The 22,529-nt window shown below is 38.8% G+C and overlaps 1 protein-coding gene across 1 annotated transcript in view; it reads right to left on the reverse strand.

Moving 5' to 3' along the window:
• Nucleotides 1–27: 27 nt before the first annotated feature.
• LOC148946825 (cartilage oligomeric matrix protein-like) overlaps nt 28–22,529 on the reverse strand; it is a 262,924-nt gene continuing 240,422 nt past the window's right edge. Inside the window, exons 18-21 of the mRNA XM_089096438.1 lie at nt 18,099–18,186; nt 7,610–7,793; nt 3,015–3,252; nt 28–1,182 (exon numbers count right to left, since the gene is read on the reverse strand). Of these exons, the coding sequence (XP_088952564.1) occupies nt 1,088–1,182; nt 3,015–3,252; nt 7,610–7,793; nt 18,099–18,186 (605 nt within the window). The 3' untranslated portion in view covers nt 28–1,087. The remainder of the gene's footprint in view (nt 1,183–3,014; nt 3,253–7,609; nt 7,794–18,098; nt 18,187–22,529) is intronic.

Here is a 22,529-nt window from a genome sequence, read left to right on the forward strand (position 1 = left end):
GAATAAGCCTGGTTTTATTTACAATAAATTTTTGAATTTAGTCATGTGTCTGGTCTGTCATTATTGCTATTGTCTTTTTTTAATTCCCTCAAGTGTATAGAGCTGACAGAATAAATTGACGAATAAAACTATAATTTGAAAAGTAGGAAAAGAGTATTCTCAAACCTACAAGTGCGTTTCAGCTTGCTTAGGTTTATTTTTCTGATAAGTAAGAACATATTTGTTTAGAACTTTGAATACTTGTTTTCTGTGGTGTACTTAGGATTTCACGAGTTACAGGGGGCTACTAGAATAAAACAGACCCGATAAATGTCAGGGTCACGCTCTTTAGCCTTAGAAAAGTTGGTACTGGCAAAGTTAATCAAAGCCTTAATCTTCTGGATTCTTTTTCTGTTAAACCCTCAGTTGGGTAGCAAGCCTTCAATCTTCTGCATGTAGCAAATGTTGTGATACATTAGCATTGGATGCGTTTAAACCAGCCCGAGTCTGGGTTAGCATCGAGCTTGTTTAACAAATTCTAAACTAGAAAACGAATGGGGGTTTCCGAATTTTTTTTTAAAAAACGCATCAAAAATTTGTTTATATGTATTTTCATTACGTTTTTACGACTCGGAAAAAATCTTGGGGGGGGGGGGGGGCTCAAATCCCTCAAACACTCTCCTGGATACGGCCTTGATAATATGTTATGCATTTTAAATAGGGTTGGCTAGAGGCCAGGATCAGAAAAGAGGGCGTGCAGAAGAAATAAATCTACTATGCTGGTCCAAACTGACGATATTCAAAATCTGCTGTTTTGTTTTTCTTGTTTTTTTTTCAAACAAACTTTGTTTAAAAAATTTACGCTAAAATAAGCTATTTTTAATTGCTAAAAATATTTGATGAATAGTCTGACTATTTGTATATGATATGAATAAGTTTTTGACCATAAATTCTACAACTACAATTCTCTTCACATACATATATACAAGCAAACACTCTAACTTTCCATAGCAATAATTTTCGTCTCCTCAACCGAGAATTGTCATTGTAAAACTAGGCTTTAATAAGCACTGAGGAGTTGTGGCACTGGGCAAGGCACTTTAAGGGCTTATGAAGTTAGCGTAGGAGAGCGACTCCTGTCTATTTCTACTTCGTTTTGTAGTCGCGAGGGAAGTTCTCTGTAGATAGCTTCAGGAACAGCATCTGAAATGAAGTTATATTAGTTTAAACTAAGCAGCGAAAGAAAGAAGAAAACATTAAGGACAAATTGCCTGCATGTTTCCATTTTGGAGAAACTGAAATCTTCGCCCTTAAAATTGATCTATATTTCATTGTTACAAAGAGATTGAGACGAATGTCCAGATTGAACTAACGTATAAGTGGTGATTCAGCGGTCCTTCTTTTCAGTCCTGTTTTGGAGATATACTGTGTTTCATGGATAATATACATATAACATGCAGCCAGAGAACAGGTTGTTAACTCGATCTTAAAAAAGGAGACATAAAAAGGTTGTTATTTGAAAATATAGATGTCGTGGAATTTGTATTGTATCCCAGTATGAAATTTTCAGTGGCAATTACCGCAGTTTTCTCACTGACGTCTTATGAATTAGTTTGCTTCTGCTGATTGTCTTACTAATCTTCTAAAATATGCGTGGTACTTAATAGATTGACAATTCGAATTCATTTCTAGTTGGAGAGAAATGTTGTCTTTTTTTCTTTGGATTGAAATTGGGAGAAAATCTCACTAGGCTCCCTGAAACATGAATCTTTTGTCAATGAAAAAGAAACGAAGTTCCAGACAATTTATAGCATTGCCTGTTTGAAATAGGCCTACATTTATTAGCTGAGATAGCCAAACATGAAAAAAAAATTCGTTTTTTCAGGGAAAATACGTATTTTTGAACATTCTTTACCCTTTCTAAAGGTGTTGCAATGTCGGATCGTAGTATTGAAAGAAGTATGGACCTGTGAAAAGATTGCGAGTCCCTGATGTAAACAGTTCTGTTATCTCTAGTATCACTGAAAATAGGTAAGAAATCATTTGTTAATAATTTTTTTTCTAGAACTATATAGTGTTTATTGGTTTAAACCCAGTCCCAAGATAACGAAACGTTTTTCCATCTAGCGTTGTTCATTTTATTTGATATTAACTTGCATCTAAGAAATTACCTTGAGACTGATCTTTTTTTTTTTTTTCACTTGCATTTATTAAAGTATGGTAAAACCAGTCCATCTTATCTGGACACTTAATTTCAATGTTGGGAAAATGAATATGCCACAGAACTAACACGAGGAGAAGAAATGTTATGTGTTAAGTCACATCTTCTTTTGGCATTTTTTGTCGAAGTAAGTAAACTGACTTTAAGTTTTAGATTGGTTTCCAGAGGAAGCGTTTGACTTTTATTTTTCTATTCATCATTTTAAATCCAAATTTTTGACTTGTCTCTAAAAATTTAATGTAAAAAGAAAAAAAATTATAAGAATAAAAAAAAGGGTCCCGCTCGTTAATGACGAAATGTTAATTTTATGTTCTGCCGGACGAGCTCAACTAATTCCGGTCGAAATATATGGCAAACTATACATTGGTTATCCAGAAATTAGGCTAGCAAGCAGGAGAAGTTTCGGAAATAAAGTTATTAATCTGACAATGCGTAATTTTGTATAAACGAGATCTCCAAGAATATCTGAAGTACATTTGTAATCTTAAGTGAGTTTCTAAAAAGAAATCCAATGGAATTTTTTCCTTTCGAGGAAAATAGCCCACAGTTTTTTTTAAATAGACATACTATGATAGAGGCCCTCTTAAGTTTATAGCGAAAACTACGCTTAGAATTTGGATTCCAGGCTTACAAATGCTGGTTTTTGCGTTGTTTTATAATCGTCTTGATTGGCGTACCTTAAAAAAATCATAATAACGTCAGAGAAATCATGTTGGATGTTATGTTTTGGTCACCTCTCTTTTGTGTCTTTAAGAACCGGTCGCCTGTTTTATACTATTTAACTTAGTAGAGAATGTAAACACAAGTAACTTACCATTACACCTATAAACTAAATCGGACCAGATAATCATTTCTTGAGAGAAACAGAAAACTCCTAATCTTCCACCTTTTAACGTGCCGTCATAAATGTTTCCAGAATCTGCTACCATATTCTCTCCTTCAAAGATCCTGAGTCTTATTAAACCGATCTTGGGACGGTGAAGCAACAACCAGCGGTAAGCTACCTTTTCTTTCCAGCCGACATTGCGGGGATCTTTCCAAAGAAGTTTCACCTGTAAAATAAGGCAAGTTAATCGAATAGTTGATGTTAACGACCTGTAAGTAAGCAGCGACACGTTTCCTTGAAAATGCAATAAAACTGCGCTAAACACGACGGAAAGGGTATTCCGTTGAAATGGAAAATTCTCCATTTTCAGGATATTTATATGTGATGTTTAAAAATAATAAACGTCTGACATAGTACCCAAACTAAAAGACCTAAGAAAAATGTTCATTATATATCAAAGGTTCTATACATAAAGGCTGAAGAGAGGTTTTACTGCCACACTTTATTTTTCTTTATGCTAGTTCTCAAATTAGTATTTTTTGCTTTGGAAAAGTATGAATGAAAGGAGATACCCAATAAAACATAACTATGAGCGTTCCAGAACGTAAAGACTAATCAATATCAATTCCCTCGCTTCATGTTGAAGGGACGATGATCTAGTCAGGCCAGGAAAAGGCAGATGCTCTTGCACAAGCCCTTTCAAAGGTCTCCTAACTTGATGAGGACGGAGTCTCCCCTTCCCCCTTTCCGCCACGAACCGATGCAAAAATCACCAGCGGTAACATAAATATTAGGAAGGTGCTCAGAAGGCTGTGCCAGCTGGATGTCACCAAAGCTTCAGGACCTGATAAGATTCCCAATCTCATCCTTAAAAGATGTGCACCTGAACTTGCTGGTCCTCTCGCCTCTCTCTATAGAAAATGCTTTGTAGCGGGATTATTCCCGAAAGCCTGGAAAACTGCTCATGTGGTCCCTTTTCCAAAAACAGAGTCTGACCTTACTAATGTGGGATCATATCATCCAATAAGTCTGCTGTCCTAGGTAGGTAAAGTTTATGAAAGCGTCATTAATAAGACCCTTTGCGAATACATTGAATCACATCTTTTGTTGGTAGACACGCAATACGGTTTTCGCAGAAAACGGTGTACGTTAGACTGTCTGATTGCATAGTATTAAGAGTGGGTTGAGCTCCTTTCCCAGGGGCACGATATTAGTTTTTTTTCTTTTGACATTGCAAAAGCCTCTGACTATGTATGGCACGAGGGACTTCTTTGTAAACTGAAAGCCCACGGAATTCATGGTCGACTATTTGACGTGCTTGCTGACTTTCTTCGTCAACGGTCGTTGCAAGTTGTCCTTGATGGCTTCATATCAAAAGAACACCCAGTTTTATCAGGAGTAGGCCTACCACAAGGAAGTATTCTTGGGCCAACTCTTTTCTTGTTGTTCATAAACGACCTAGGGGACAACCTTGTGAAAAAACCTCACACCTTTGCGGATGACACAACAACAAAAACATCAATCGCAAAAGACAAATATCCCAGTGAACCCAACAAGGAAGCTTCAGGCTGACCTGCAAAAAATTGAGGCGTGGGCAGGTGCATGGCTTGTAAGTTTTGTAACACATCGAAAACGAAAGAGCTCCTAATTTCTAAGGCGCGTAAGCTGAAGGCTCATCCTGATTTCGTCTTCAAAGGAGAGGTAATAACGCGAGTTGATGCACTGCGCCTACTTGGAGTTAATTTCTCTTCGGATCTCTCATGGACTGAGCATCTCAGTAAAATTAGATCCTCTTGCAACAAGAAGTTAGGAGCTATCCTAAGATGCAAAAGTCTTCTCCCTGATGATTCTATTCTGCCACTTTTCAATTCTTGCATCAGACCTGTCATGGAATATGCATTTCCTCTCTTTGCTGATGCCCCAGAAAACCACATCGGTCCACTCCAACATATTCAAAATATAGCAGTGCGTGTAGTAAACTCTGGCAATAAGAAAGTTAAAACCCGCACAGCTGATCCAGGAACGTTTCGATGTGGGGTCCATGTCGGTTTTCTATAAGTACTTGTGTAACCCTCCATCAGAGGAGCTATCGAAGCTCGTTCCTGATAAAGCAAAGCCCTTGCAATCAACTCTCCGAAGTACAGCTCGTCAGGACTACCTTAAGCAGGGCACTCCCCGCCAAGAATATCTGAAAACTAGTGTTGCCCGGCGATCGGTTGCCACATGGAATAGATTGCCGGCAGAGTTAATCCCGGAAAATCCTTCCCTTGACGCGTTCAAGAAAAGGTATAACAAGTACCTCAGTGTTAGAAAATGAGATAACTACCAGGGCTAGCGGCAAGTCATCATCTGTGATGGAGCCATTAAGCCTGTAATAGAAAAAGAAAGAAAAAAGAGCAGTTTTGGAAGCATAAAAATGGATGTTTTTGAGGTTCTAAAACGAAAATTGTGACCTTCCACTGTGGCTAATGATGCCTGATTGTGATAATTTCCATGAATCATTCTTGTAAAGTTCTGATGGATTCCAAGTTAATTCCATTCCCTAGATAATAACATTAGCCTAACTTCGTCAAACCTGACTGACCAGCTAATCTATAATTTATTTTTAATATCAAAATAGTGGTAGTCTACCATTGAATTTTTTTTTCAACACTTTCGAACCTGATCTTTCCCACTATGACAATAGTCCCGGAATACCCGAGTTTATGTAGAACTAATGTCTTTCTAATTTAACTATTAAAATATTACGTGTTTTGTTTCTATATTTTTAGTGAGTGGCGACCTGATTACAGAGAAGCTGTTTCAATTTTTTTTTTGGGGGGGGGGGGAAGACGAACAAGATACAATAAGTTCTAGGGGACTGGAATCACTGAGTAAAATTGCTTTTCTTTTTGGCCTCTTTGTGGAAACTTCTTCATTAATGCTTATTTTAAGAAGGTTCTATTCTCCACAACATCCCTGCTTGATAAATTTGTTCATATTCAAATTAAATCTAAAAACAGAGATTAATTTAGATTACATCTTTGATCATTCCAACAAGTCTTAATACCAAAGCTACACTAAATGATTTGATTGCAGGACCATGTCTTGAATTATGTCCATCCGGGTGCTAGGCGTTTCCCCCGGATAGCCCCCCCCCCTTGCGAAAAATTTCCCCTGAAATATCCCCCCTACGAAAAATTTCGCCATATGCAAAATCGAGCAGCCACAGAGAAAGTACAAAAGGAGTACCTTGAAATGTTGATCATATGTCTGAAAGGTTAACAAAACGAGCAAATATCTGATTTTTAAGTAAGATTTAACAAGTATTTTTCAGTAAAAAAAAAAAAAATGGGAAAAAAAATGAATGGATCGAAACAGTTCATCACATTTTCTGAGCAAAAATGAGAACGAAACAAACCCAGATAAGAAGCCAACTCTCTAGCGTTGGCTGTAGTAAAGGGCCCTAAGGCTTCAATGTATTATTCTTATTATTATTCTTTCTTTTTACCAGAGTCACTTTGTACGGAAGGGGTGGTCATAGAGACTTCGGAGGGGGCTGATTTTATTGGAAATAGGAAGTTCTAGTGCCCCTTTCAAGAGTAAAAAGTGATCGAAGGGCAACCAGCTCCCCACTCCTGACATATATATTGGACCTTTCAATTCCGATGCACCAAAGGGCTATCTCAAAATTTCACCCGGAAATCTTTAAGGGAAAATGGGTATGGGGAGGGGCTAGTAGCCCTTTAACTTGTTTGGTCAATTATAAGGGCACTTAGACCTTTCATTATTGTTCGAATGAGTCCTCTCTCGATATGAGGTACTTTTATGAGGGTCTCTAGAGGTACTTTTTAATGCAAAAGCATCCTGACTCCCATTAAGCCTTCGGATAAGTACAGAAGTAGCTCTAAAGAAGGGGGGAATTAATACGTAGAAATTGATATATAATCCCTCTTGAGGTTGCTTTGCAACCTCAAGAGGTTGCTTTGAATAGATTAGGATGTAAGAGGGGTGTGCAGGACCGTTTTGGCCTCAGGTGGGTTGGCGCATCAGTGAGCTGTTAGTAGTAGCTAAACATGTAAGTTTCAGAATTTAATATATGTACATTTCTTGTAGCAAAGTTATTGTACTTAGTAAGGTATCCTTAATGACAGCCAGTGGCACAATTCAGGGAAATGTTGGAGAGGCGGGGAAAACGTATTTTTCAAATTCTAGGGAGGAGGGGGGAGGTTTTTAATTTATTCAACGAACCTGCCAGAAGTGTATTTCTCGAAATCTAGGGGGACGGTAAAATTTCCCCACCAATTGGTGTCATTGATGAAAGCATTTGAAAAATAGTTCTGACAAACACCACTGGTTTGTTAATAGTTTTTTTTAGCATTATTGCCATGTTTTTTCTCTGTTATTGTTTTGCCTGTTTTATTAGTCTTTCACAGGTTTCTACTTCATATGTTATTATTAGCCATATTTGAACAATTACACCTATGTTCTTTTCATTTTGATTTGTATGGGAACGGAGCAAAAAAAAAAATCGCTTATAAATACTTTATTTAAGACTCCTTAGCCAGGAGATTTACTCCTTGACTTCAAACCTGAAAACTTGCCTGATTTTCAGTATCTCCAGTATGCCACAGAGAATTTCTCATCATTTGGCCTGGACCACTATTTGATTGTACCAATTTAAGTTGGATACCAGGTTCAGCCACGGCACGGAAAGGTGTTGCCTGCCAATAGGTCTGTGTGTTCTTCTTCCACATCACAGTATAGAATTGAGAATTGTCCTGATAACTGTAATGATAATCATGCTTCATTAGTTATGGATCCATGCATCTTAAATATATAAACATGTCTATTTCACAATTAAACTAGGTAATCAAACAGTTCGTGGTAACGAACTGTAAATAAGGACCGACTCGGCCCAATAGTAACCGAAACTCTAAAAAACAGAATTTTTATGACAATAAATGTATTAAAAGAATTGGCTTTTAATGCTGATTCCAAACATATAGGATTCATTAAGTTTAATGTACCTATCTAAATCTAAGAGCTTGAAAAAAAAATTGCTGATTTTCGAAAAGGGGGGAACACCTTCAAAAGCCAAGGAATCTTATTGGAAATTGCACCATCAGATTCAGCGAGAGAACCCTACTGTATTGTTTTCAAGCTCCCATTTTTAAAGATCTGGAATTTTGTATTTTTTGCCAGAAGAAAGATCCTGGATGTGTGTGTATTTAATTTTTATTGTTGTTATTTTTTTTCTTTGTTCTTAATGGAAGTGAAGAAAGATTTAATTGTTGATGATAAATTAGTGACAGTTACTAAAATAACTAAAAAATAATAACGCTACAGGTGCTGATAGTGTGGTAAATGAGTTTTATTAAATATGGTGGTTTTGAGGTTAGAAATAAGTGATAAAGGCGAGTGTTGTAATTATAGAGGTATTAGTTTGGTCTCTGTTGCAAGCAAATCACACACTAGAACTTCCTATTTCCAATCGAATCAGTCCCCCTCCGAAGTCTCTATGTGTACCCCTTCCATACGAAGTGACTCTAGTAAAACAAAAATTAATAATAAAATTAATACATCGAAGCCTTATGGCCCTTTACTACAGCCAACGATAGAGAGTTGGCTACTTATCTGGGTTTGTTCCGTTCACAGCTCCATTATATATTAAACAATCAGTCTACTCAGTCTACATTACTTTTTTCCAGCAATCTTGATTATTATGGCGATTTTTGTTTTTTTTTGGCGATGTTTTGAAAAATAAAACCACAATTTTCAAAATACATCGTTTTTCATAAAATACAAAATGACAATCAAGCCCTTTAGAGGGTTTGAGAGGGAGGGGTTGGAACCAATCTTAGTTGTAAACCTAGATTAGCCTTGTGATATTGCTTTTTTGTCTTATTGTTGATGCCATACTACTAACGACTCACTGCAGTACCAAGCCGCCAGAGGCCAACACAGCTACGCATGCTCCCCATCCCAATCTTTTCAAAGCCTCCCTCTTTACACCCTCCCAGGAAGTTCCGATTTTCCTTAATCTTTCCTTACGATCTCATTCCACCTCATTCGGGGACGAACTGCTTATCGTTTGGCCCTAGATGATTGGCTGACAAGAACGATCTTTGGCAATCTGTCATCCTTCATCCGCAGAACGAGCCCTAGCCATATCAATCTTTCTCTCAATATAGCCCTAGAAAGCGGGATTGGACCACATTTTTCGTGTATTTTTCAATACGGGCGAGCACCCAAAACGATCTGTAGACACATTCCCTGGAAAACAACAAATCCTCCTCCGTCTTTATTAGCGCCCGTGCTTCAGAACCATACTTGATTACTGTCATGATTGTAGCTTCCAGTATTCTAATCTTGGTTTACAGACTTGTCGTCTTATTTTTCCAAACTTTTTGAAAAACACCCTGGGCCTTGGCGATTCTACTTTTAACATCTTCACTACACCCACCGTCTTTACTAATAACACTACCTAGTTAAGTAGTAAACATATGTTTAAAATATTTGACCTTTGTGAATCTAGATGACGAATTTTGATCAAATGTCTTTGAGGGGATTGCAGCTAAAAAGGATATGGGAGGGAGACTGGTTGCACTCCAGCCTTTTTTTAACGTTCTTTCAGCATGCCCGGAAAGTTTAAATTTCATAACCTCAGGTTTATGCCCTCAGCTGTTCTCGACAAATTGCAGATACGTCGTCTTGTAAAACTGGATGCACAGAGTACCTCTTGATTTAGTTGAAGATGCTCCTTAGCATTTTCCGAAGGACGTGACGGCTGACATCCTTAGTAATTTAAGATATTGCTGGTATTTCCTTCTCACAGCCAATAAAGAGAAAATTGTTTCTTGATTGTGTTTGGCATTCTTGTTAATATTTACATAAGGTCTGACCTTAATGCTCCATGCTTTTTTTTTTTACTTATAGGACAGACATGCCCTCTCTTCTTGATAAAAAAACACCTTGTATGTTAATAATAGGCAACTTGCATAGCCTACAGCCCATGTAGCAGGAGCTAGCGTTTAGGAGCCCCAGAGGCATAGTTATATAAACTCTGTTCTGTTTTAAATAAAATGTTCATCTCAAAGTTATCGATCGGATGTATTTGGGGAAAAATAAGGGTGGGGTGGAAGCCCTTAGATCAATTTTAACTCTTAAAAAGTGGTGATTTCCAATCGAAAGAGCCCCCCCCCCCCAAGTTCATAAAAAAATATTTTCATAAAAAAATATTTTCCATAAAAAACTTACTTGTTAACATTGAGTAACTAGCTTAAATTATGGCCCTTGCTCCAGGAACTGCTGGTGGGGTTGTTAACCCCAGAAGCATGGTTATTGGACCTTTAGAGTATTGTGAAAAAACATTTTTTTTATTTTGATCGAATGCATTTGGGAGAGGAGGGTGTCAGTTAAGAGGGAGAGGCTGATTGTCCTCTGATTACCTTTGATTTTTCAAAATCGAACTTGCAACTTCAATTTTCAATCGAATGAGCCTTTTCTAAAGTTTGTACGACCATCTCTTCCATGAAATCCTTAAATTTTAACAAAGGGTAAGTTACAATAACCTACAGCCCTTGCCTTGAGGACTGTGGGGGTTTTTGTTAATCACGTTTATTAATCATGTTTTATTGTTCGATTGGAAATTGAAAGTTTGAGTGGCCTTTTTAAAAGTAAAAACGTGATTGGAGGACAGCCATCCCCCCCCCTCGTGAAAAACACCTCCTGTGGAAAATACCTCCGGGAAATACCCCTTCGCGGAAAATAACTCACCCGCTGGAAAATACATCCCCGTGAAAAATCTCTTCCGAAAAATGCCCCTTCTGGTTGGTTGGTATCCTGTCATTTTGACTTATAAAAAAGACTAGAACTGCGTGGGGATTATAACTAATTTCTACCTCCATCCTCCTCCCGTCTCTCCGCTAGAGCTAATTCTGTATTTATCCGAAGGCTCAATGAGAATTGAGATGTTTTGGCATTAAAATGCGCCCTTTGAGGTATATCCCTCTCTTCCTAGCTACAAAACAATCAGAGAACCCCATTCGAGAAGTTTAAGAATCTTTTTAAGTTTCGTAATTTGTCCATTGCTTACAGATAGTGTTTGTTATTGAAAAACTTACGGACATTTTTCGCGTGGGAGTCTCCTGAAGGGGAGGGGGAGTTTCTGGAGGATTTTCCATGAGAAGAAATTTTTTTCACGGAGGGGGGGGGGGGGCAAGACTTGCACATAAATTCTTCTTTTCCACTGTCCTTAGCATCTATCACCTAAACTAAAAAATAAAATAACCCAAATAAAACATTTCAATTTGGAAAACCATATTTTCCGCGAGGGAGTATTTTCCAGGGGAGGGTTTTTCCTTGGGAGAGGGGAGGGGAGGGTAAACACCTAGACCCATAGACAGTGACAGGGCGAAGGGAAACCCCATTAACAGACATAATAAAAGTAGAAATAAATCTGGCTTTAAGAGTTTGTGACGTTCGATTTTCTTTGTTTTTGTTACAACAAAACATTAATCATCTTGACAGTCATCTATATTATGACTTTAAAAAGAAAACAATTCCAACAAGGTTGAACATGTAAAGATTCTAACTTGTGTTGTACCCAATGTAAGTACGGTGTTTGAGTTGCACAAGAGTTCAGTTACACGAAATTTCAGTTGCACGGTGGCTCAGTTGCACGGTGGCTCAGTTGAAAGGTGATCCACGTGCACGTTGGTTCAGTTGCACGGGGGTTCAATTGCACGGGGGTTCAATTGCACGGGGGTTTAGTTACATGGGGTTGAGTTGCACGAGGGCTCAGTTAAATGGGTTTCAGGTGCGCAAGGGTTCAGTTACACGACGGTTCAATTGCATGCTGGTTCAGTTACGTGGTGGTTCAGTTGCACGGTGGTTCAGTTGCTTGGGGTTCAGTTATACGGGGGGTTAGCTGCAATGGAACCTGTATGAAGAAACTCCAATTTAAGAAACCTACAGAGAGGTTAAGTGGTATGCTATGGTAATGGGGACAAGCCCCATTTGATGTCTCATGGTTTTATTAATTTTTCCAAATCCCCAAGTATTTTTAATACCTTAAATTACCTTAAATCGCATGTCAAGCGAGATAAGGTGGTGTTGATCCTCCTGTAGAAATCTCGCTGGTGGTGTTTCAAGGTTATGATTTGACATCCCAGTTCAGCCTCCATTCGGCGTTGGCCCAGTCTTGATCAACTCCTTTCTTGAAGGCATCTAAAGTGTTAGATTGGACGGTGGCTTCGGATAGGCTGTTCCAGAGTGAGACGGAACGGACTGAGAGGAACTGTTGGCGCTCTCGCTTGATGCAACGGGGGGCCTGCAGCTTCTTGGTGTGTCCTCTTGTGGTAGTTGAGAGGGACGGGGAAAAGACATGACTTAATAGGTCATTTTCTAGCAACTTATGAGTTGCTATTACGTCTCCTCTTTTCCTACGGTATACTAAGGTAGGGACTTTGAGTGAGGTGAGACGTTCCTCGTAGATGAGCTTAGTTGCTCTTCTTTGGACACTCTCAAGTACTTTCACATCCATCTTATAGTAGGGAGAGGCTAGGGTCATGCAAAATTCCAGGTGAGGACGGATCATGGCTTTGTACAGTTTCGTAATCACTCCCTGCTTCCTGGTGGTAAATGCTCGCTTTATGAGGCCAAGGGCTTGGTTTGCTTTTGCAACTTGAGCTCGTGTGTGGCAGTGAAACTTCAGCTCATTGTCAACAATAACCCCCAGGTCCTGCTCCTCACTGACTGCCTCAAGCTGGGCGTCTACTATGTGATATGCAAGTTTTGATTATTGCGTCCAAGGTGTAGAACTTTTACATTGAACTGTAGACACCAATCCGATGACCATCTAGATAGTCTGTCCAGATCTTCTTGTATAGTTGACAGATTTAGGTCGTTCTGGGCCAGTCCTAGGAGCTTGCAGTCATCAGCATATACCGTCAAAGGATTCTTCACGTTTGTTGTACAGTCATTGATCTACATGCTGAATAATGTAGGCTCCAGGATGATCTGTGGCACTCCACTTGTGACTGGTAGCGGTTCAGAATAGACAGCATTGCCATTGCAGTTGTACACCAACACCCTCTGACTCCTGCCAGTTAGAATGGCTTCTATCCAAGCTACTATATCTTCATGCATTCCATATGCCTTTAATTTCAAAATTAGTAATTGGTGTTGAACTTTGTCAAAGGCTTTGGCTTGGTTGAACAATATGACATCCACCGGCTGACCAGTATCTAAGAGTCTAGTCACAAAATCGCATGACTCATTTAGATTAGTATCAATTGAGTGGCCTTTTCGAAAACCATGTTAGCTTTTGCTAAGTAATTGGTTTTTCTCGAGGTGGGAGACCAGTGCATTGTTTATGATGCCCTCAAGTACTTTAAATACAACTGATGTGAGACTTATAGGCCGATAATTACTAGCAAGATCCTTTCTCCCTTTCTTGTGTATTGGCTTGATGTTGGCTTGCTTCTAATCATTTGGAAGTATTTTGGAAGTGAGGGACATCTCAAACATCATAGCAATTGGTTCGGCAAAGTATTCAGCAGTTTCTTTTAACAGTCTTGGGCGTAGGTTATCGGGTCTAGCAGCTTTGTCAGCCTCAATTTTTTTAGCCTCTTCTTAACTTCCTCTTTACAAATAATTGGCATGACCATTGGTTCTGGGATTAGTTGTTCTGGTAGAGGAGGTGGTGTGTTGGCTGTGGGTAGGGCAGAGAAATTGGTACTAAAACTGGAATTGTGGTATGCTTTTTCTTTTGTATCTGAAGCTTTTTTACCATCCTCTGTCATTAGATCTGGGATATCTTGTCTAGACGGGTTAGCTGCAGAGACATGACGCCAAAACATCTTTGGGTTCTGTTTTGAGTTAGTTGCAATTGCATCTTCGTGGTCCCTCATAACCTTCCGAGTCAAATTTCTTAGTCTGTTTCTACATTTCTCATACCTGTCATGGTGTTTATCACATTTACATTTTACATACTTGGCCCAAGCTATTTTCTTTTTCTTCATTGCTCTTTTTACTTCTTTTGCCAGGTATGGGAGTGTTTTAGGTGGTAGACACCAATATTCTCGGGTGTTTTTCTTTTCAGCATCTAAGACTGTTACCTTAAACGTTTCCCAGCTTTTCTCAATGTCCCCACTATTGACTATATCCTCCCATTTAATCCTGGATAGGTCCTGCCTTATCTGCTCATAGTCCGTAAAGGATTTCTTTATCATGTTCTCCTTCTTGTTGTTTATCTGTATATCAGTCAAGATACAGACATGGTCACTGCTTCCAAGAGCAGGATGGTAAGAAATAGAGAGAACTCGTTCAGGATCATTTGTGATAACTAAGTCAAGTAAGGAGGGTTGTTGTTGGTGCCTGAATCTTGTTGGTTGGTCTACAATCTGTATCAGTAGGTTGTCAGAAAGGGAATTGTTGTGACACAGGATGGGCTACTTTCAGGGGAGTATCCTGTTTCTTCAACGCAATCAACATCAGGCATATTAAAATCTCCAAACAAAAAGACAGTTGAGTACTCATTGGAACTCATTTTGGACACCAGGTCAGATATGGATAGATGTGAAATAAATTGATCAGGGGCTGATGGACTTCTGTAAATTACACCTATCATATATTATTCAGATCCAATATGGAGTTTCAAACAAACATTTTCAACCCAACTACTAGTGGAATTAATAAGAGGGTAACTCACAGTTTTAGCTTTCAGTCCAGTTCTGGAGTATATTGCTACTCCTCAACGACATTCAGAGTTATTCAAATTGCTACACAAGTTGAATCCAGGGATTTGAATGTGAGATTCCTCCAGCTTGTGCACTGAGTTGTTTGGGCAAATTTCACAAACACAAATAATGTCCACATTAAGATCAAAACAAAAAACTTTCAGTTCAGCAAGTTTTGGGGCAAGAGTATCAGAATTTGTGTAAAGCACACGAAATGCTTTTTCGGATTTGTTTATCTTTGTAGCACTGTTGCCAATACCAGGAATTTCTGTTTCAGGCGTTTCATTTTCGGAAATGATTTCGCTTTCGCTGTCCGAATTGGCACTTAGAAAAACGTCATTGGTCGATTCCAGTGATTTTGCGCTTTGATAACTTGTTGAGTCCATGGAACTTCCAATGCTCTCTTGCTCCCTATTTACACTATTTACTTGAGGCTGTTCCAGATTTAGTGCTCCATCTGTTGTGATTGCACAGGGACTGGAAATCCCGAAGGCGCCCCGTTTTTTTAAAACAATGACGTTTCTAATTCCTAGATTCCGCTCGCCAGCAGCAGCACGTCTTTTTATCTCATCCACTAGTCCTAGATTGGTTTAATTCTTACCTGGAAAATCTTCAAACATCCTGTATTAAACACAGGAAATGACCTTACAAATGATATAGTAGTTAACTGCGGGGTGCCACAGGGCTCTAAATTGGGACAGGTATTATTTCTTTTTCACGTAAATGATCTTCAGCAAGTACTGACTCCTGCAAGTCGTAGCCCTTATTGCTGCAAACTATGTCACCCACAAACGATGCCGGGGTCTATAGTAGAAGCCGAGGACGAACTAACGGCATTTGCGATGATTCACTTATGGCAAGCTCAGAATGGAACATCAAGTCTCTCAAAACGAAGCTACAAGACAATCTTGAAGAAACGTACTTGTGGATGGACGCAAATCGTCTAGTCATTAACATTAACAAATCGACTGTTTTATTTTTTTCACGTATAGATTCGCTGGCTCCTGATGTGATTGGTATTGAAACCTCTCGTGGACTTATCAAGAGACCAGAAAAAGAACACGTTCGATTACGTAGGGGTTTTGATCGACGAAAACCTCTCGTTCAGGCACCACATAGCAAGTATCGAGACGAAGCTTTCAAGGAACCTTGGAATCTTCAGAAAACTCAGTCACCATTTCCCTAAAAAAATACTGATCCTGATTTACAATGTAGCTATCAAGCCTCACATTCAATATTGTTCTACAGTTTGGTATTCTAATTTCATCTAATTTCATAATCCAATTTCAAGACACATTTACAGAGACTAAACTCACTTCACAACAAACCACTTCAAATTTTAGGCCCAGCACCGAACATACTATCAATGGCATCACTTTACAGACTATCTTGCACCGTTTTTTGTTTTAAATATTTTTCAGGAACACTCCCGTCACGACTTGAAGGCTAATTTACACTAGCAGCACAAACCCATAGTTTGAATACACGATCTTTATAAGACATTTGTATCCCCCGACACCGACAGCTATGTCGGAATTTTTTCCTGGAATTGCGTATACTAGAGTGGAATGCACTTCCGCAAGAGCTGAAGTCATATAGGTCTCTTGCTCCTTCAAAAAGAATGTAAAAAAATATCTAAAAGATTAAAAATTCATTACCTGATTTATTTTATTTTTATTATTTTTAGAATTTTTTTATATTATTATTATTTATTATATTTTAGTTTGATACTTCAAGGGATTTGAGCGGAGGAGAAGTTGTGTTAAATTTATTGTTATTTGATGGAGGTTCGGGGTGGAAATTGGAGAAGACAGGAGACCACGCTGTAATTAGAGTGTGCAATTCTTACGGGCCCAAACGTGCATCAATGGCACAAGGAATTGAGTTAAGTGTATTTTTATATTTTTTTTTAATTAAAACCCATATTGAACTTGAACCTTTCTTTTCTGGCGGTCCTCTTTGGAGGTATCTGCGTAAAAGGCTATGTCGCCTTTTTTGGTGCAGGAGAGCTTAAGGATTTCCGCTTTCTCCTTACTTGAACTAATAGAAAACAATATGGGATCAGGCCTGGCAGCGGCAGGGGTTCTAGAATCTGCGGAGTTTTGAGCTTTTGGTAAGCCTCGAATGTTCGTGATGCTGTCCACGTCGACCTTGAACTCATTTTTTAAGACTTTTCTTGTCTGAAGACTTTAAGACTTTTCTTGTCTTGTCATTTTTTAAGACTTCTCTTGTTCTTGTCTGACGATTTTCGAACATCGGTTTCTAATTTCTCAGCGACAACACAACCCGCTATGTCCGCGGCTTCAGATACAGACACTTTTGTCTTGACACTCTCCTCGAGATCTGGAATTTTGGCTTTAACGGAGTCCAAACACGCGCTCATGTCCTGTTTGAGTGAGCCAAACATGTCCCGCATTTCGTCTAGGTGCTCATTCAATGCGGCACATGGGGCACACCCAAACACTTCCCAGTCTAAGATTCATTTTGGTAAAAATGTCATATTCCACATTTGAAATCGAGAGGCACTCGGCGCAAAGCCACTCGTCACGTTGATCGGACTGAATGGCTCTAGAGCTTTCGTTTTATGCACAGCCATCTACTGCGCATCTGTCAGAGCCTTTTTCGGGCGTTACTGTTTTTGGCCGTTTAGTGGCAGTTTTTCTGGTGTTTTTTGGTTGGCATCATGAGATCAAGGCAACGCTGCTGGCAAGGAATTTGCTCGAGAGATGGCGGCAATGGAATTGAGGTAAGTGAGGTAACTTTCACCAAGAATTTTTTCTGGAAACAATCAATATCACATGGGGTTAATAATATATTCTGAAAGTTCAATTTTCCCTCCTTTCATCAATACTAATCATTGTAGAAGCAGCTTTAGTGGGCCACTGAAGAATCCAATTTTCACTGATCAAGCTAAACTAGGTGTGCCTTATCCAGTTATTGTAATTCAGACCATTCACATTTTTGTAAGTTTTGTCACATTATGTAAGTTTTTCATTTTGGTTATTTTAACGAACTTGCCTGCCCCTCCAAAATAAATTCCTGCGCATGCACACTTGCATTCATTCCACTTCACCTTTTACCAGCCGTTTTGAAGAGTTTTCAATCATTTTAAAGTTAGAAGAGGGTCAAAACTACTCCCTATTTAACCATATCTATGATGTTGGTAAATATCCCCGTATCATTGATCATAAAGGATTGTTTAAAACGGAGAAGCTATCGGCAATTACGCTGCAACTAGAATGCAATTTATGTTAGAATACCTACAAGCTCTTTGGTGAAATTCGTCAACCATGTCGTTTGGTAATCTATAAGAAGAAATTTTCACAGAGATGTGTAAGCAAAAACATACCTGAAGATAAAGCCAACATAGTCGTCATCAATTTCCGTATCAACGAAAAATGTTCCTTCGAAATCGACACCTCCAAACCGGTGGAAACCTGAAGAAGAAACTTTTGTTAATATTAGCATAATAATGTTTTATTTCAATATAACCTGCATAGACAATAGACTGAATTCACCGAAAAGAGAGCAAAGTTCGAGCATTTGGCGTTGCCATGACACAAACAAGTTTGAAATCCTCTTAACAATGAAACTTAATGAAGACTTCAGTATTAATAACGACTGAACGCTAACTGTAAGTGTAATTGGTGAGTGATCACCAAACAATCAAATGTTTGTATATTCTTGTTATTGATGATTGATGGAAAAGCATAAATTGACCTGGTTAAAAACCTTTTACTGCAAATTCTATGTAGGTATGTTTTACATGAGAACTAGGTGTATTACATGAGAACTTCTGAATGCGTAGTGACCGCCATGTATGTTTAAGATTGGTGTATTGAGATGTTTTACTTGAATTATTTGAAAAAAAACTACGTTTTCTAAAGAGTTAAAGAGGCTGAGTCACAAGTTCGAACCTTAAAACGTACAGGGATTTTAAGGTACAGTTGGGGGCTGCCGCCCCCCAAACCCCCCGCTTTTGCAGCCTCTTTTGTTAAGATTTTTTAAGTCCTGTAGCCTGCAACCAGTTGGTCGTACCAACACGAATGAAACTGTTTCAATGGCATTTTTTTATAATCTTCAGAGAATTTAGTAATGACAACTCAGTCTGTTACAGTTATAACTACAAACTTGTCTCTGTGCCAGGTATAGTTATGTATTCAGTGTGATTATGTATGATGGAAAAATAGATGAACCTGAATCTACCTGAACCTAAACTGCTTGTTTATGCTGAGCCCTTCTTCTGTTCCCTGTTTTTTCTGTTCAAAATTGTTAAGTTCATCACATTATAGCTTGTTATCGGTTAGGGAAAAATCTCATGTAAAAAATCCAGCAAACAGGCTCAGTACTGTTTCTAATCGAAGATGTGGAATAGGATGTTCTTACGGTAAAAAATTCAAGCAGACTTCGTTGGTATTGCAAAGCATTTCTTTGCAAGGGAAAAAGCAGGGGTTGAGGGGGGCGGTAGACCCCCAAAATAAAAATCTTAACAAAAGAGGCTGCAAAAGTGGGGGCGTGGGGGGCGGCAGCCCCCCCCCCCTCAACTGTACCTCCTAATCCCTGCACGTTTTTAGGCTCAAACTTGGGACTCGGCCTCTTTAACTCTTTAGAAAACGTAGTTTTTTTCAAATAATTTCTGCAGGTTTTTGTACAGTTTATTACTTATTATTGCTTGACTAACTGTTAGCTGATCGTGTCAGGAGTTAAAGTTGGGGGGCTGTCGCCACCCAAACCCACCGCTTTTGAAGATTCTTTTGTTAAGGCTTTTAATTCCTGAATACTCAAATCAAATGCACAGTAAGATTTTCTTTTTTAAACTTTTCTTTGAGCATGTGGGTGTACGGCATGTTATCAAAGCAGTGGAGACTTACCTGTAAGCTGAAGGCGGACTGTGATATTCTTCTGGAGACGCCTTTTGAGCCGAAGGATTTAATAGATTGGATTTAAAAAAGAAAATGAGTTTCGTTTTTAAACTTTAAATTTAAGAGATACTACTTTAGATTCAATATATAAAAAATTTACTCTGACGGGGAATCGAAGCCGTGTCTTCCGCATGACAGACAGGAATAGTGACCACTGTACTATCAGAGACTCTTGTTTAGTTATTTTTATTGGCTCAGCAACAGAAAAAACTCAACGTTTTTTTTGTCAAAGTCTCTACAATCTATTTTCGACTCAAGCAAATACAAAGTAAGATTTTCGTTTCTCGACAAAAAAAAACTTCTGGGAAAGAGCTGGAGTTTTTGGAAGCTTGCAGTCGGTCTTGTCAGGTTAAGAGGACTATTTTGATCTAATTTAATAATGAAATACTATGCTTTTAGGAATTTCAAAAATTAACATGGGCTCTTATGGAAAAACGAGGTTTTTCGTAAATGTAAATTCGAGAGATAATTTTTTCGGTCTGAAAATATCAAAAGGCCCTAAAAGGTCGAATTCCGCTTCGAATGAGTCCTCATTCACCCGGATCCGTCGCCAACTGTGACCTGTAAGCGTGACTGATAAAAAAAAACTTGATGAACATTAAAAAACATTTGGAAAACAGGGAAGGAGTGATCAGATTGAGCTGAAATTTTTAGGATAAGCTCCCAGGCCCTAGGAAAGCTTATCCTCTAAATTATCCTCTAAATCAGCCGGATCGGACAACGTTAAAGTGGGGATGTGGTGGGAGGGTCGAAACTTCTGGCCCACTTTCCTCCTTGAAAAACGAGGTTTTTCGTAAATGTAAATTCGAGGGATAATGTTTTCGGTCTGAAAATATCAAAAGGCCCTAACAGGTCGAATTCCTGTTCAAATGAGTCCTCATTCACCCGAATCCGTTGCGAACTGTGGCCTGTAGGCGTGGCTGATAAAAGAAAATAACTTGATGAACATTAAGTGGCTATATTTGGTTTTTGGAAAACAGGGACGGAGTGATTGGATTGAGCTGACATTTTTAGGATGAGCTCCCAGGCCCTAGGAAAGCTTAATCCTCTAAATTTCGCCCGATCGGACAACGTTAAAGGGGGGCTATGGTGGGAGGGTCGAAACTTCCGGCCCACTTTCCCCCATGAAGATAAAGTCGGAGGGGGGGGGGTGAAATTTTGTATGTTTCTTAGTTTGAGCTTAGGCTACAAAATGCGATCACCGCTGTCTCTCTGCGACAGCTAGGACCGGAAATCGCTTAACATTGTGGTGGGTCGCCTCTTTAAAGAGGCACAACTATGCCTCCTTGATTGAAGAATTTTCTACATCGTCAAAAAATCTGGTTTCGGCAAAACCTTGCAATATAACACACTGTAAGGCAAGTTTTCAGCAAAACCAGATGTGCGGGAATTGTTCGGTAACTTTGTTGTCTCAAAATCCGATGCCGAACCTGGCCATCAAGCTTAGCAGATAATTTCTCGTGTGATTTTAGCCTATAGGCTAAGAGGCTGCCTTAAGATGAGAATCGGCCAAGAACACTGGCTGAATAAAAACAAAGATAAGATGAAATTCGCATATAGGCTAAAGACTCTGTTTGACAAGAAATGTCACATAAAGCCATTGGTATTAACGAAGCCCATCTAACTGACCGATTGTTTGTCTATATACATCCTACATAAGACTCTTGCCGGAATATGGTTGCCTGGTATATCTTGGGGCTCACGAAACCTTTTTACCACCACAAAAAAGGACAAGGGATATGACTGTTAGGTTACACTCTTATTACCCCAAAAGAAAGTTCCTGTTTTTCCTGCCTCACCCTGCATATTTAAAATTCCGGATATGAGTAAGAGCTGAATCTTAACAATTTAGTTTTTTTTTTAATCAAAAATAGCATCTGTTAAGTGTCGACCTGAAAAATAATCAAGGGGACATCCTCCTTCCCATACATGATGCTTGTGTTTCTACTGTTACAATGGAGTGACACAAAGTGAACGATACAAAATAGTTCATTTTGATTTTCAGTCAGTCTAAAGTATTAAAATCTTACCTAGTTACAAGCAAAAATAGCTTTGGCCTATGACTGTACATAACGCATCCCAAGATTAAACGGTCTTGTTGTTTAACAGACATATTAACAGATTTCATAAAACTGAAAAAATGGAACATTTCCCAAAAAAGGAGACTCCCAAAGGGTCCATACTTATGTTTATTCTTCAGACTCGCATCTATCATGCGCGTGATAATTATTCCGAATGGGAAGGGCAACGCTGCTAAATATTTTCATGGGCAATGGCTTGAAATATGAAGTTGTTTTCTGGAAATTGCATGTGCTAAACGAGTGTTTTTGACCAGAACATTTTTCCAATCATCTAAAGGGCGAGTGCATCGAATACACAATACTAGTTTACGAGCTGCGTGTGAAAAAGTCAGCTTGTACCTTGTAAACTCGCGCCGTGTGCTTGAGCCTTTAGGTTTAGTCAAAACTAGTCTTAGGCTTAAGGTATTCCAATTCAGTTGCTCTTGGGTCTGTATATGCATGAAGGAAAATGATTTGTCAATTCCCATTAATAGTAACAAGTGTGAAAATGCAGAAGTCAAATGCGAATCAAAGAGTTCGTGGTAATGAACTGAAAGTAAGTAGCGATGCGGCTCAATACTAACCGAAACTGTAAGAAACAGAGTCTTTTCAAGACCATTCGTTGCAACTTTAATATGAATATAAACAGATCAGGATCCCTAGATTTCCTTTTGAACGATCCCACATCAGTGAAAAAGGTAATGGAGATAAAAAGTGTTGAAAATGTTGTTGTCACAGCCCATCTGTGGTCCCCAAGCCCGATACAAACAAAAATAGTGCTCTACAATGCCCTAAATC

The sequence above is a fragment of the Artemia sp. Qi Xiang Cuo genome, chromosome 11 (genome assembly GCF_049724085.1).
Source record: "Artemia sp. Qi Xiang Cuo chromosome 11, ASM4972408v1, whole genome shotgun sequence".
NCBI classification, from domain to species: domain Eukaryota; kingdom Metazoa; phylum Arthropoda; class Branchiopoda; order Anostraca; family Artemiidae; genus Artemia; species Artemia sp. Qi Xiang Cuo.